The 16108-nt window shown below is 43.7% G+C and overlaps 1 protein-coding gene across 4 annotated transcripts in view; it reads left to right on the forward strand.

Moving 5' to 3' along the window:
* Positions 1–15413, forward strand: part of GNB1 (G protein subunit beta 1) — a 36014-nt gene extending 20601 nt beyond the window's left edge. For all 4 annotated transcript variants that reach the window (XM_051786345.1, XM_051786343.1, XM_051786346.1 and 1 more), the window contains 10 exons: positions 4068–4175; positions 4799–4837; positions 5457–5563; positions 6005–6068; positions 7824–7986; positions 8758–8824; positions 10172–10373; positions 11250–11466; positions 13079–13190; positions 13584–15413. In XM_051786345.1, coding sequence (XP_051642305.1) covers positions 4119–4175; positions 4799–4837; positions 5457–5563; positions 6005–6068; positions 7824–7986; positions 8758–8824; positions 10172–10373; positions 11250–11466; positions 13079–13185 — 1023 coding nt within the window. In that variant the 5' untranslated portion in view covers positions 4068–4118 and the 3' untranslated portion in view covers positions 13186–13190; positions 13584–15413. The remainder of the gene's footprint in view (positions 1–4067; positions 4176–4798; positions 4838–5456; positions 5564–6004; positions 6069–7823; positions 7987–8757; positions 8825–10171; positions 10374–11249; positions 11467–13078; positions 13191–13583) is intronic.
* Positions 15414–16108: the final 695 nt, after the last annotated feature.

Raw genomic sequence — 16108 nt, forward strand, 5'->3', positions numbered from 1 at the left:
TTGAGGTGAGTGATTTGAATAATCCCACGGAATGTAACAAATCATGCAAAGGCAGGGGTTGATTTTCCCGTGTAGGAAGCAGAGGAACAAAGTGACTCTTCCCTGGGTAACCTGTGAAAAGGGATTAGAGCCTTGGGGCACTTGGAGCAGGAGGAACAGGGAACTGCCTCCCAAGTGCCCAGATTGTTATCCCAGCAAGAAGAGAATTACCTACAAGGTATAGGCTGGTCAACAGGATTAGGGGAATTAGGCTTAGAGCAGAGACACTTAAGCACTTCAGCCTCTGGAAAGGTCTCCAGTGAGTTGGGGAAAGTGAGTGTGTTATTGCTGAGCAGCTGCCTTCAGGAACACACCAACACAGTCAAAAAGAGGGAGGTAAGCATGGGTTTGGCTGCTGCCTGTTTCTTTGGGAAAAAGGGCTGTGGAACTGGAGGAGGGACTTTTTTTGTGAGGTTGGTTTGATTGAGAAGCTCAGTAATTTCTTTCAAAACTCCAGGAGTAGAATCATCATCCATAGGTTCTTCTAGAAACCTTCTTTTAAGGTTAAATGCCTTTACAATATGCCAAGAAACAAAAATCTGTTACTTCATGATAATTGATTGTGTTTGTTTGCAATGAGCAGAGAAGTAAGAGCAGAGACTATTTAATATATGATCTCTGTCTGTAATGGGAATAAATCTATGGAAAAACTTCCTATGTACCAGGAGTGAGAAGAGACAAAAGTATTTTGTGTTCCCATACAATTCCCTGACCTTACCTGTTGTCCTTGGTCTTTTAAAGTTATTTTTTTTTCAATACAGGATACTGGTAAGCTCTGATTTACAGCATAGCTAAAAAGGACACAGGAGGATGCAGCCCTTTTTTTTTTCCCCATAGAACTCATATTTCTACCATAAATTTAATTGTCTAAGACTGAGTATAAAAGAAATAGAAGAACAGCCAAGCTGGTTTGCTGTTTGTCCCATAAATTTTGCAGTCTTCTTCAGAGAACTCCCTATATTTTAATGCCCTTGGCTGGGTTAGGATTTTCATTTCCTGAGTGTGAGTGAGTTCAGTCATGTTGGCAGGAATTAGAACTTCCTGTTGATGTTGAAACAACAAAGACTACAAAGGGAATGTGGAAATCTGGTTTAAACAATTCCTATGGATGCTGACAGAAAGGCAACTCAGAGGTTTTGGAGTTGCTTGGAATGCAGAGGGGCTGACTGGGAACTCTGAAAGTGTATCCAACTCCAGGATAGGAACTTGCATGGATGTGTGGTGTTGCAGATGGGAAGGCCATGGAGGGTGTGTGTGTTCAGCTCCTGGTTGTCACACAGAGAATTGGGACGAGCAGGGGACTGAGGGGCAGGACCCACAGGAGCTGCTGTAACAAGAGCAGTTGTTAAATTCCTTGAACTCTCTGCTGCCTGGGATGATGGAGCTGGTTCTGCACGGAGCTGGGAAGCTTTCTGGGGTGTTGCTGCACCAGTCTGGGGCTGCTCACTAAAAAGAAACTTTCCTTCAAACTCACTGGAGTCCCCAGTCAGGCATTTTTGGGAGCTCAGCTGCACAGGAGGTGTGCAGGCTGTGCCAAGCAGTAAGGCACAAGCATGAAATGATCTTGTATGATTTGTTTTAAGCTCTCTTCTGCCTAAATAATCCAGAATGCAACTACAGGGCTCAGTTTCTGAAGTGAACTTTCTTAATATGGGTTTTTTTCCCCAGGATAAGGGTTCATCTCCCAAGGCCTCTCCCTGTTCCATGCAAGGAAGCTTTGTTGCATTTAAATGCAAGAGAATTCTATTACATAGTGCACAAAACCTGCAGAAATAAATTGGCACTATTTTAAGGAGAGTGTGTCTGCTTTGAGTGACATGAGATTATTCCTCCTATTGTGTTTTTAAATAAAACTGCTTGTAAAAATCTTCAGTGAAGTTCCCTGTACCTGCAGCTGGAATTCTGGTGTCCTGGATCTTTCTCATGATCCCATCAGTGAATTACTGTGACCTTGAGCAGAGCACTTAAGTCTTGGATTGTAATTTCTTGCTCTGAAATAGGAATGATACCATCTCTGAATTCTTTGTCTGGGAAGGTCAGTATTTGCTTAGTAGGAAATGGGCTTATATATTAACCTGGAGAATGGCAGAAGTAGAACTGGATATCCAAAAGCTGAAATATCTGAGAAAATGCAGTTTATTCTTGAAAACTATTTAGAGTTTCTTTATGACAAGAGTAGTGCATTCCTGTTCCACCAGGTGTGTGAACTGCACAGGAGCTGCAGGTGTGCTGAAAGGGTGGAGAGACCCACGGGGGGTTTGTGGGAGGTGTAGCATGAACAAAACATCTTGAGGAACAAAAGAGCATTCAAAAGAGAAGGAGGATAATAAAACACCCGGGATGGGCTTTGTCTTAACTGGATTTTGGACTGAGCTGAACAAGCAGTCTCAAAGGGGCTTAGGGATGACCCTGGAACCAGAAGAGAGAAAGAAGAGACCTAATTTCACAGGGGAGTGAAAGGGCCTTGAAGTTGTGTGAGGGGAGGTTTCGGGAGAGAAGCCAAGTAAAATTCCTTCTCTAAAATGTTGTTGGCTTCAGAGAATAGTATAAAACTTGTAAATGATGCTGTGACAAGATCTGGCATTTGTTCCTTGAGATCCTCAGTTTGGAATAACAACTGATATGGAGAGAGATGAGTCTGGTTATGGGGGATGGCAATATTTAGGCACTGCTGAAGTCTTAACTGTTTTGAAACTTTTTCTGGCAGTGGTGTTTGTTCCACTGCTCTAATTTGCCTTGACAGTATGTTCTCTGTTACTGTGACAGGATAAAAACTTGGAAGTTATCCTCATCTTTCTCCTTGGGAAGGGCTTTAGGAGGAAAACAAAACCCGCATGCTTGCAAAGATAACTAAGCTGATTAAATCTTAACAGAATAATATGGAAAGCTGCTAGCAAAGCATTTGCTTTATTTTAATAGTAAAGGGTCAATTCTGGCTAATAAAATGTTCTAAAAAACAACAGTGCCCATGTTTATTTATAAACAGGTGCTTCGTGTAGTGTTTGAAATTGGAACCAGTCATCCTGTGCTGCAATAAAAGATAAACTTGATCAGCACGTTTCTTCAGCATCTTCTGCTGCTGTCAAGCTGCACAGATTTTAAAACAAGTTTCAGAGCAGCTGAGTTTGAGATGTGTGGAATGCCAGGGAAAATGCCAGCGATGTCTTTGTGGAGCAGAGACTTTTCAGGAGAAGCTGAGTGCTCAGGGGGAAATATCTGTGTGGTTGTAGTGCTGGGAGACAATCCAGTGGCTGAGAAACTCTGAGGATGGTTCAGGGGCAGTGATGGTTTGTAGAGCCTGGCTGGCTGGCAGACAGGGAGAGATGTGAGGAACCTGCTGCTGATGGACACCAGGAAAACAGAGTCTTAGAGGGGAGGAATGTCTGTGGGAAATGATTTCTCAAACTCCTCCCCTCACCCTAACATTCAAAAAAAACCCTGTTTTTTTTCTCTGGCAACATGTTTTCTCTGACATCCATTCTGGATGTCTCAGGGACTTTCCAGCAGTTATCAAGTGAAATCCTGAGCGGTGTTTGTGCCTGATCTCCTTTTATCCAGGTATCAGAACATTTTTCATAACCACTGTGTTAGAGACAGGGTTTGTAATGCTTTTTATGGTATTTTGCAAGTGCTGTAAATACTTTTGAGGTGCTTATTCTTTGCTAGGAGGATTCCTTACTCTGATCTGAAGACCTACAGGGAAGGTCTGACTTTCCTGTCTGATGTTGGTGTTATCTGCTCGTTCCCTCTGGAGAAACTTGAGTTTGTACAAAACTGAATCAGAAACACACTAATGCAAAAAGAAGAAAAAGAGGGGCTGGAGGAAGGAAATAAATCCAAATTATGTTTTGTTCCCTGTGACTGGGAGCTGAGCACATTTGGGATGGTCACACACCGAGGGGATTTCAGAGATGTATTTTCACCTGGATTCCAGGTGAAATCAAAGTGCTGTTTGAAATGACTTGTCTGCTCCTGTAATATCAAATTATGGCTTCTGCTAATTGTGCTGATTGCCCCCTGTCTTTCAGCTTTCTGGCTGTTCCCGAGGTGGCAGTGGAGCACACCTTTAGCACAGGAAAATGAGTGAGCTGGACCAGTTACGCCAGGAGGCCGAGCAACTGAAAAACCAAATCAGAGTATGTATTGTGTCCTCAGCACTAATGAAGGGTCATTTTGTGTCCTCAGGGGGCCAGAGATGGACAGAGATGATGCATTAAGTGCGTCCAGAGTGTCAAAATTAATGCAGGAAGGGACAAGCTCATGTAACTGCTTTAGAAAATTACTTTTTGGTCTTGGATATGGCTTGGAAAATAATAGCTACGTAAACAATGCACGGAATTGCTTAGATCAATAGGGATGTTTGCTGAAGATTTTCTGAGCCAGACCATGACTAATGTTAAGAAACCTGCTGCTTAAAATAAGGTCAGTGATAAGGTTAGTCAGGGCTTTGTCCAGTTAGGTCTCGAAAACCTCCAAGGCTGGAGACTGCAGAGCCTGCCTGGACAAGCAGTTCCGTGGCTTGGCTGCCTTTGTGGTGAAAATCCTGTCACCTTTCTCCCAAAAGAAGAAGAGGTTTCAAAGTCAAGTGCTTGGTGTGTTGTGACAGCAGGCAGTGCATTATGTTAATGCTGCAGGGTCCTCTCTGGGTGACAGGCAGAAATGCTTTCTGAACCTTGCTTTGAGGGGGGTTCATCAGTTTGACAGAGATGAATAAATGTACAGAACTTCCTCCAATTTCTCTCATTTCCTTCTCTTGCAGGATGCTAGGAAAGCATGTGCAGATGCCACCCTGGCTCAGGTAAGCATTTCAGAGTTCAGCAGCAATTAGGAAAATTTGTCTCCTTTACAAAAGGAAAGTATGGTTTAAGAAGGTAAATGCAAGGGAATCCTTTTTTGCCTCCTTTAGAAAGTTTTTTTATTTTGCCCTTGGGTGTTTTCTTCCAGAAATAAGTACATGTTTGTCCAGTTTCTGAGAGCAGTGGCCTTAAGCAGTGGTTTCTCTGAGTGACTCAGGGCACACTGCTGCTGCTTAATGGAAAATAATGCTCTGCTGTGGATGTGGCAGCAGTGCTGTTGTGTTAACCCTGATAATCTGAACCATGGGGCCTGCTGAGGTTAAATGTCTGCCACATTTATCTGTACAGGGGTATAAAACCCGGATCAAAGGTCTGAAATCCTAGAAGTCTAAGAAGATTCGACCTCAGCAGAGTAATTTCTGGGAGTGTGTAAATGCAGCGGGGCCGCTTTGTCCGTGTGACAGAATGACATAACTTTGGATTGGGCAGTTTTAAAGAGCTCAGTTGATGTTGAGAGTGTGGGACTTTGGTCTGCACTGGGCTGCTGGTTTAGGTGTAACTGTGTGAGGTGATGCCTGTGGAGCAGGGGACATGCAGTGAGTGCCCCCGTTGCTGTTTCAGATCACAGCCAACATCGACCCCGTGGGGAGGATTCAGATGCGCACCAGGAGAACGCTGCGGGGACACCTGGCCAAAATTTATGCAATGCACTGGGGGACTGATTCCAGGTGGGTGCTGGGGGTACAGATCAGCTCGTGGGGCTTCACTGTTCCTTGGGAAGTTGAGTGCCCAGGACTTGGTACCACTGGGAATCACCAGTTCTAAGAGAACTCGGACGGCCGAGAGAATTCAGGAGCACTGAGTGCCACAGTTTTCCTCTTGATGTCCATGTTTTTGTAACCCAAATCAAAATTCAGAGCCAAAGTACCACTCCTTGTCTGCTTGCCTGAAAAACATAGTTATGGTACCACATGAGTTCTGAGGAACTGTGGAAATAGAGTAGATTCCATTATCAGTTGTCTTTTTTCCTGGCAACTGCTGCTGTTCACTCAGACTCGATGGCACTGGTATCAGCTGCCTTCATCCTCTTTCCCTTACAATGTTCATCACAGAGGTGTTCCTCCTTGTCTGCCCACAGTGATCGTGTTTCCCTCCTGTTTCCTCTCTAGGCTTCTAGTTAGTGCCTCCCAGGATGGCAAACTTATAATTTGGGACAGCTATACTACAAACAAGGTAAGGCCAGCTGATACATTGCCGTGTAATTCATTTGTAAATGCAAAAAAAAAGGAAGTGTTACCTGTCATGATCTTGGCTGTGTTGCTTTCCCAGCCCCAAGTCCAGATTTTGAATTCTCCAAAGCAAACAGATTTCCACGTAAAGAGCAGAGCAGTGCCCTCAGTGCAGTGTGGTGTGGAACTGTGCACCACAGCTGGAGAACGGGGAAAGACTGAATTCCAGAGAAAGTTTGGATGTGTTTTGATGCTGCAGATAAAGTGATTAACAGAGTGCAAGCAGTAATGAGCAGGTTGCACCAGAGGGGTCAGAGATTTAGGCATAGCCCTAATAATTTGTTGTCTGCAGTCCAGTGCTGCGAGACCTGCCATCCCCAGTGAGTCATCACTCTGTGTGTGCAGTCACATGATGCACTTCAGGGTTACTTTTACTTTTATTTGACTGTGGTTGGTGTTTACCAGGGCTGGCAACAGTTCTCCTCACCCCTTGGAGTTGGGCTGACAGAGCTGCTGCCCCAGTCTGTGCTGCACAGGACCGTGGGACTGGCTTTATTTCAAATGCATTTTCATAGCATTAAAACCAATTTTGCCAAGGCACTGGAGCAAATGATGTGCTACAGAGGAGAGAGAAGCAAACAACTGCAGCAGCAGCTCCTGAGACTGGGATTATTGTTGAACCCCAGCTGTAAAACTAATGAATCCATAACTTCAGTAAAGAGTAATAATGTAGTTTGCAAATTAAAAATAAACCCTCTCCCTTTGCCTTCATCCTCCTCCTCTGGCCTCAGCCTGCATCTAAATTACTGTACCAACTAAAAGATGGTAAAATAATCACTGTATACCATGATTTCTGTATTAGTATCTTCAGTTCTTGTATCTGTGCTCATTAATCCATGCAATATTTTTGGCAGTTCCAGCACACACTGGAAGTAACACAGTGTTGTCATAAATATGATCATTCCCTAATGATAAAATAAAATGGCTCAAGGTGAATATTCCAACCAATTCCTTGGTAGAAGAATTCCAAAAATGAGCTGGTTGTGGTTTTAGTACAGGGGGTGGGATTTTTTTAACTGCTGATTGTTGCAGGTTCACTGATCCCTGTCTGTTCCTCTGCTGCTGCAGAAATCTCTACTTAAGGAATTCAGGAAGACTGTTAATACTGCAGGAAGTACCACCATATTTTTAAGGGTTATCAGCCCTTTCTTGAAGCAAGTTTGAGGGATGAACACAGTGAGTTAACAAGACAGAACAGGTTTAGCTTCCATAATTATCTAAAAAAAGTTCTTTGAGCACAGAATGACAAGGAAACATGGAGTAGTTATTTAACTATGAAGCTTGATTGCCTGCAGTGGGTTTCCAAAGCAGGATTTAAATGGCAGTGGAAGCAGCGATTTCCTTGCTTGTTCATTCACAGCAGCTCAGCCTGGAATTGGCACTTCTGCTGACTGTGCTTGGAAGTCAATATTTTCCTGAACCTATAATAAACCAATAGCAATCAGGGCGCTGAAATGAAATAATTTTACTTTTTACCAAAATCGCTGATCAGCCTGGATCCAGGGAAGGCAGATCTGAGGTTTGATTACGTCATCACTCGGTCTGACGGGCGATAGCTGCAGGTTTTACCCTCCAAATAGTTCTGCTGCTCCAGCAGCTGCTTCCTTCTTGCCCTTCTGCCAAAAAGAGAAGGGTGTGTTGAGGGACAGGTGAGAACCTCCCTGCTGGGTTGTGGATGACTCCTGGGGGTGTGTTCCAGGTGCACGCCATCCCCCTGCGCTCCTCCTGGGTCATGACCTGTGCATACGCTCCCTCTGGCAACTACGTGGCTTGTGGTGGGCTGGACAACATCTGCTCCATCTATAACTTGAAAACTCGTGAAGGGAATGTACGTGTGAGCCGGGAGCTCGCCGGGCACACAGGTGAGTGCTGCTCAGGGGGCTCCAGCTTACCTGGGGAAAATGAAAAAAACAAACTCTCAAATCCAGTTTACCAGTTAAAAAGACACACTTCCTTCCTCAGGCAGGACCTCAGCTGCAGACTGCCTGGGTTTTAAATGTTTTTAAACCGTTTTCCTGCTGCAGAATTGAACAAACCCCACAGCTGGAAGCTGATGCTTGCAGGTTTTCCTGTTTTGCTGTGGTTGGGATTTTCAGGAGATGTTTGTACTGTGTGAAGTGGAGGTGGCTGGCGCTGATTTTTGTCATTGATGGCTGGGCAGGTGGGACTGGAGTACAAAGATGCTTCAGAGCATTCAGATGAAGTTCTTTGATGCCACTGTAGGCAAACATCCAACGTCCGTGCTCTGGCCTTTGTGCTGACCAGGAATGTAGTTTAATTTCCCCCAGTAGTTGCATGACAGAGTTGAGGTTTATCAGCATTTGTTGCTCCTGGTGCAGTGACACCCTTGCAGGCTCAGTTCCTTAGTTTCCTTTGTGCAGTGCAGGCTCAGCTGCCCCTCTCCCCAGTTGGCCAGTGGATTCCACCCCTCTGTCCTCCTTCCCCTGGCTGGGCTGGGTGTGATCTGTGAAGAACCAAACCACATTTTGTCCAGAACACTGGAGGTTCCAACACAAACATTGCCTGTTGCATTCTGGGCTTCAGGAGAGGAGGGAGCAGCACATAATCCAGCCAGTTTGCAACATGGAGAGTAATCCCTGGCCTTCTCTGTGCCCCTTTTATTCTGTTCCCAGGCTACTTGTCCTGCTGTCGTTTCCTGGATGATAATCAAATCGTCACCAGCTCTGGCGACACCACTTGGTGAGTGTGACATTTGGATGTGATTTCACTGCAGTTAACGTGCTATTGCAATGTTATTTTTTTTTTAATGCAACTGTTTGGCTTTCAGAACTGAGTCTGTTAAACTAACAGCTTTCCTCATGCTCTTTTTGTATTCAGTATTTGTTACTTCAGAAGTCATATTTGGATTTTTCTAATGCGGAATTTGGTTTCTTGTTGTTCAGAAGAGCTCCTAGAAAATATTCTACAGTGACAGTAGCTGGGGTTTCTGAGGAGAATGTAGGTGTATGTCTTCATAAATACTGGCTTCTGAACTATAAAAGGCCTCCATCTTTTTTCATAGGTGTCTTTATTATATCTAATTCTTAAAAGCATTGCAGTTCTCCCAGGCAGCAGTTCTTAAAGCCAAGGTTGTCTAATAAATACCTCTCCTACACAGTGTCAGTCTCTTTGAATGCCTAATGTGTATTAGTTCACTGATTCTGAGTATGGAATATATATGGGGTTAAAATATGTTTCTAAATATGTGTTGGTGTTCAAAAAAAAACCCCAAAACCACAACCAACCAAACAAAAAAAAGGCAAACCAAAAAGGCTTTGTTGAAATTACACTCTTTAAAAGTGAAAGCAGCTGCTTCAGGAGTTATCATTGTAATTCTAGAGTTGCCTGGATAACAGTTTGTCCTTGACATCACTTGAATTCAGCCCAGCTTCAAAGCACAGTATCAGAGCAGAGTCAGCTCTTGTTTGCCTGGTGCAAACCTGCCACTGATGGGTCTGGTTTACTGAGAAATTACAGAAATTAAAAAGCCTGACTCTTCTTAAGGGTTTGGGCCTCCTGTAAGGAGGTGGTAGTGTTGTTTCATCCCTTTATGCTCTTTAATTATCGCTGTAGTGGTGATTTTGCTGACTCGCAACTTTAAGATCAGACATAATTCACAGAATTACACATCCTCAGTGGGTCTTTAAAAATGAGAAATACTGACTCAGCTCTTGCTGTAACCTTACCACTGCTGATTTATATGAAGCTGTGGTAGTACTGGACAAGTCATTGCATGGCACAAGAACTCTGTGTATGAACAGTGGTGAGTGTCAGTCTTTAGTTTTTTGCACTGTTTTTTAATTTAAACCCCCCAATATTATAAAACTGAATATGGCTTTAAGGTCTTCTATGCACAGTTATCCTGGAACAGCCAAATAGTTCAACAAAAAAGTGTTTATTTCTGCAGTCAGCATCAATCCTGTTGATGCTTTAGGGAGTTCTGCTTCAGCACTGATGCAGATGAACAGGTTCAGAGAAGGATTCCTGTCTCACCTTCTGACGGAGCACAGACGTGTTGACTTTTGCCTTTTGAACCCTTCTTTGCAGCGCTCTCTGGGACATAGAAACTGGTCAGCAGACAACCACATTTACTGGGCACACTGGAGACGTGATGAGCTTGTCCCTCGCTCCCGACGCCCGGTGTTTCGTTTCTGGTGCCTGCGACGCCTCTGCCAAACTGTGGGACGTGAGAGAAGGAATGTGCCGGCAAACCTTCACCGGCCACGAGTCGGACATCAACGCCATCTGTGTGCGTGCCACCGACCACCTGGGGGGGATCTCAGCTCCTGAGCCTGTGCTCTGGGGGGTGGGGTTCCCAGGTTTTCCTAAACAATAGTTCTGGAGCTGAGGTGGTGAGTGGAAACTGGCTGCTCTTCCACGCTCCTCGTTTCCTGGCCCGGCTCAGGAACAGGGTGGCCAACAGGGCCAGGGAAGTGATTCTGCCCCTGGACTCAGCACTGGTGAGGCCACCCCTGGAGTGCTGTGTTCAGTTCTGGGCCCTCAGCTCAGGAAGGACATGGAGGGGCTGGAGCAGGTCCAGAGAAGAGCAACAAGGCTGGGGAAGGGACTCAAGCACGAGTGCTGTGAGGAGAGGCTGAGGGAGCTGGGGCTGTTCAGCCTGGAGAAGAGGAGGCTCAGGGGAGACCTCCTAACTCTCTGCAACTCCCTGACAGGAGGTTGCAGCCAGGTGGGGGTTGGTCTCTTTGCCCAGGCAACCATCAGCAAGACAAGAGAACTGGGTCTTCAGCTGTGCCAGGGGAGGTTTAGGTTGGATATTAGAAAGAATTTCTTTCCAGAGAGGGTGGTCAGCCATTGGAATGGGCTGCCCAGGGAAGGGGTGGATTCTCTGTCCCTGGAGGTTTTTAAGATAAGACTGGATGTGGCATCAGTGCCATGGGCTGGGAACCACAGCAGGGTTGGATCAGGGGTTGGACTTGATGATCTCAGAGGTCCCTTCCAACCCAGCTGATTCTATTGATTCCTCACTGGTTTTGCCCACTAGTGGAGAGTCATGTCCTCTCATGTGCTGCTTCCTTTTCCCCACTCATGTGTACAAAACGGTGTGTTGGGTGAGACAGAGGAGCCAAACCTGCAATCCTGTGTGTTCTTTCCCTCCCCACTGCAGTTCTTCCCCAACGGCAACGCGTTTGCCACGGGCTCGGACGACGCCACGTGCCGGCTCTTCGACCTGCGGGCCGACCAGGAGCTGATGGTCTATTCACACGACAACATCATCTGCGGCATCACCTCTGTAGCATTTTCCAAGAGTGGCCGTCTGCTCTTAGCTGGGTATGACGACTTCAACTGCAACGTGTGGGACACGCTGAAAGCTGATAGAGCAGGTGAGGCTTTGGGCTTGGCTGGGGGGATGTCTGACTGGAACAGGCTGTGCAGGGAGCTGGGGGAGTCACCGTCCCTGGGGGTGTCCAAGGGGATGATCAGTCAAAGGCTTGATGATCTCAGAGGTCTTTTCCAACCCTAATGATTCTGTGATGCTGAATGTGTGAACTGAGTCTTGTGCAGAGACCTCTCAGAACTCACAGTCTCACCTTCAGAACTCTCTGATAACCTGTTTTAGGGTGACCAGTGATGTTAACAAATACACTGGAATATGCTCAAGGATAATGTCTCACCTTCAGAACTCTCTGATAACCTGTTTTAGGGTGACCAGTGATGTTAACATACAACACTGCTTGGGAACAGGAAAACTGCCATTAAAAACAAGGGGTTGGGGTGGAGGGATTTTTTTTTTTTAAGACTTTATGCCTTTGTTTATGTGTTAACTATTCAAAGCAATTCAACATTAATGTTGCTGTTTATACACAGGAATTTTTTTCCTGGTGTTTGTAGCAGTAGTTGTAGAGACAACCAGAAGAACAGCAGAGACTGTTGAGTTTATCTTTTGAGGAAATGAATGTGAAATTTATGGTCCAGAGAATAAGATAATTCAGCTTCAGTTCTTTAAAATGAAAACTTTTATTAGAAAAAAGGAAGAAAGATACAAATCAGGCTGCAAATGTTTCATTATTTTCATCAGAGAACATGGGATGAGAACAAATATAATGTGTATTTAAATCTTCTGAGGCTTCAGCTGACCAGGCAGATTTGGCACTTGTGTCATGCCTGATTCTACATTGAACACCTTTGTGGTTCTGTTTTTGTACAAGTTTATAAGACTTCTTGGTGCTGTTTTTGTTTTACCAAATTGCAGCACTTACTGTTGGAGGTAGAACAAGGAGAGTCCTGTGAACAGTCAAATTCATGTAGAAAAATTAATTTCAAGTCTGTCAAGAATATCTTGGCTCAGTGCTGTGGACTGGGAAGAGCTTGAACCTAATTAGGTTTTCTTTTTACCTCCTTGAAACTGTTAAATTGAAGGGGATAGAGGAAAATGTTGCCTCCCTTAATTTTTCTGTTTAATGTCTCAATTCTTTTTTTAATGGTGCTATAATTGAATTGTAGCACATCTCCATATTGACAAATAGATTGGATGTAGGAGTCTGTCTTGTAAGTGCTTGTAAAGGTAGCAAGATTAAATTGGATGAAAAATGCTTTAAGTTCATAACATAATCCAGTTTAATTTCTGGTTTTACACGTGTAAAAACTTTGCAGAATTTAACTGATCTTTATCCTTGTGGAGAGGAAATGGCAAGTGCTGTGCAGTGTGACATTGTCAGAATCTTCAGGGCTGTGATCTCCCAACTCACCAGAGAGCAGTGAAGGTCATAAAGAGGGGAACATCCAGGGAAGATTTCGGAGTAATGCCTTCAGTGAATGACCCCCTTGGGAGCACCCCCAGTTTTACCTGAGTTTGTGCTCGTAAAACCAACCATCCCAGCTGTGTTTGTTGAGGATTTCTGACTGTGTGGGTTGGCTGATCCAACTGAAGAAGTCATCCAGGAATGCATTCCCAAATACTGTTCCACATTCCCAAATAATGTTCCCTGTCCCCAGGTGTCCTCGCCGGTCACGATAACCGTGTCAGCTGCTTAGGTGTGACTGATGATGGCATGGCAGTGGCAACAGGATCATGGGACAGCTTCCTCAAGATCTGGAACTGAAGTAGGTGGGTATCCAATTCATTCCTGAGGGCTTGGCCTCCTTAGGGTCCAGAAAGCTTTGTGCCAGCCCCAGCCAGTGCTGTGTCACTGGGGCTGCAGCTTAGCATTCAGATTAGGAAAGGCACTGAGGAAAAAAAACCCCAACCAGTTGGGTGTTTTAGAAGACTATTGCTTTAATGTATGCAGTGACATTTCTCTGCTGGCCTGTTTTTGCCATCCTTTATTCTCCTGTGCTGTTTCTTGGGCCCGGGTTGGTAAATAAGTGGCGTTGTGGAATGGGCAGATAATGGCTGGGTGCGTCAGTGGGAGCCAGAGCAGGGCTGGAAACTTGATTGCAGTTTATCCAAGAGCAGCTCCTAATAAATAAATGTTTGTGTGTGTGTGTGTGTGTGTGGCAGAACTCGAGGACTCCACGACTGGAAGAAGTTCCCAACAAAATTAAACACGATAGCATATCCAATCCAACCATACTAACTCGGACCCCCATCCTCCCCAACTCAAAGGGCAAGATCTTCTCCGTCTCCTGTTGCTGAAATGAAGAGCACAATTACCTTTCCAAGAAGAATTTCTGTGTTGTAAGCAAAATGAAATTGTGCATTCCTTTTGGGACCACTTTTTTTTTTTTCTTTCTTTTTTTTTCTTTTTTTTTTTTTTTGTCTTGAGAATTTAAAAATGAAACACTATCATAAAAGCATGACCAGAAAATAAACTTGAGCATAATTGTGAAAACAGTTTAGCTTTCACTGTAGTTTCCAAGTTGAAGTTAAGGACTTTTATCTCACACACTTGCAAATTTTAAAAGTCATGTTTGTAGCAGGATTTTTTTCAAGTTTCCTTTTTAAATACATTTCTTTATGTATTTAATTGAGCAAAACAAGGGAGTCCTAGCCCAGAGCATCTGGGGGTTGTTAACGCTGTAAATTTAGTCCCTAATTTTTTTTTTATTTTATTTTCTAGTATCACAGATAATTGTTGCACAAAACTTGGCATATATAGGATAATGTTAAGCAGTAAGGTAACCAAGCACATGCTGTAAAAGGTAATGAATGCTTGTTTAAAGAATCCTTTCACCTTTTATGGATAACAAATGCAATCCTTGGTCCCTCCTGCCCCCCCCCTTTTTTCACCACACTGATTTTTTTAATCTGTTTTGGTTTTGTCCACTTGAAAGGGCAGTTTATATATCCTAACACTATCCTATAAGTCTCAACAACCAGGAATCTCTGTTTTCAAAAGAGACCTATCCTACACTTGGGTATTGAGTCAATTCTTTGTGTATGAAATGATGTACAAATCAATGTTTTGAAAATAATGATCTTGAACTTTCTAAGTTAAACAGAAAAAAAAAAACCTTTTTTGATTGTTTGCCATATTGGGTGGGTTTACTCTTAGAATCGCATGCTGTAGAAATGCTAAAAAGTGCATATTGGACTAAAGTCCTTAGATGTTTTTTCTTTGAAGAAATAACCTGTTTAAAAACTGTAACCATTGTCGCTGTATTCATTTCTTGTTGCTACTCTGTGCATAAATCTCTGAAGAACTCCAGTACAAAGCTATGCACGTTTTGGAGTAGCGTGATAAAGTCACTTTTTTTTTTCTTTTGTTTTTTTTCTTCTTTTTTTTTTTTTCCTTTTTTTTTTTTTTTTTTTTTTTTTTTTAGAAAAAGAAAACAAAAAAAAACAAAACAGCCTGTTCAAACAATCGCTGTCAACAAAAGATTCTGGGGAGTGGGAGGAGGGAACCTTGACCATCTTCTTTCTAAAATCAGTTCCTCACAGCCAGTTCCTCTTGCAGGATGAGTCCTTTGCATCTGATCAGAGTCATTTTTGTAATGAGCAGGTTTTCCTGGCTTTCTTTTCAAATAAAATGTTAAAAGCAGCAGTGTTTGGACAGCAGATTGTTCTGTTAAACTTTCCTATCTTCTCACTGTATCCAGAAATGCTCCTTCCTAGCAGCAGTAGTAGCTTTTCTCCATTTTGTTTTTTCTGCAACATTCTGTACAAAAATGTGCTGTAATTGTGCGTTAGGCCTGGATTTGGCATAAAAGATGAATTCCCTCTTACTCTCTTTCATGAAACTACTCTGTAGAGCTTTCTCCACGCCCTGTATCCCTCTTCACCTTTTGTATTTAATTTTAAAGTCAGTGTACTTCAAGAAAGCTGGATGCAAGATAGATACTATATTAAAATGTAATGTTATTTAAGATGTAATAAAGCAGTTTGACATGAGTTTTGACTGATCTGTTTTGCAGCTTATTGTTCAACCCACAAAACAGCTTCTGTGGCAGGATTGGAGTTGTGAAATTAGAACGTGCAAGAGGAGGGAATGATGTCCCCAAGCAGATGGTCTGGTGGTTTTAGATGGCTTGGATTGTTAATGGTTCGTGCAGGTAACTCCAAATGCAAGTGGCCACTGTGGTTCATGTGGTACCCATCCCAAAAATGCCCTGTGGGATGTGAGTGCAACACCTGAGGAAGGAGATCAAAGCAAAATGCTCAGTAACTTCTCTTAAAACTTTTGTGTCCTTTAATAGGAAGAGAGTTGAGTGGAAATCTTGTGTTATTGCCCTGTGAGGACCTGGCCCCAGCAGCTCAGGTGTCCTTGCTGTAGGTGTTGAGCAGGGTAAGTCAGTGCCATTTTCATGCTAGGTAAGAACAAACTCCCCACAGGGCAGAATTTTACCTAAAATAATTCTTTTAAGGAAGGATTTCATACCCAGAGGAGCAGGTTCCTGACACGAGGTGTTGAAAAGCGGTTGGTTTAACATTGGTGGCATTGGTCAACCTGAGGGGGTTTGTTTTGCATTTTCAGTGAGGAAAGTCTCCTGTTCTGACCCAAACAAAAGTGTATTTTCCCTCCTTTCACATGGACCAAGAGAAATTCCAGTGCCATGGCTTGGTTTCATACCAAACATGGAAATTCT

This window comes from Manacus candei, unplaced genomic scaffold (assembly GCF_025592945.1).
Source record: "Manacus candei isolate 608988 ecotype Guabito, Panama unplaced genomic scaffold, ASM2559294v1 h1tg000022l, whole genome shotgun sequence".
Classification (NCBI taxonomy): Eukaryota; Metazoa; Chordata; class Aves; order Passeriformes; family Pipridae; genus Manacus; species Manacus candei.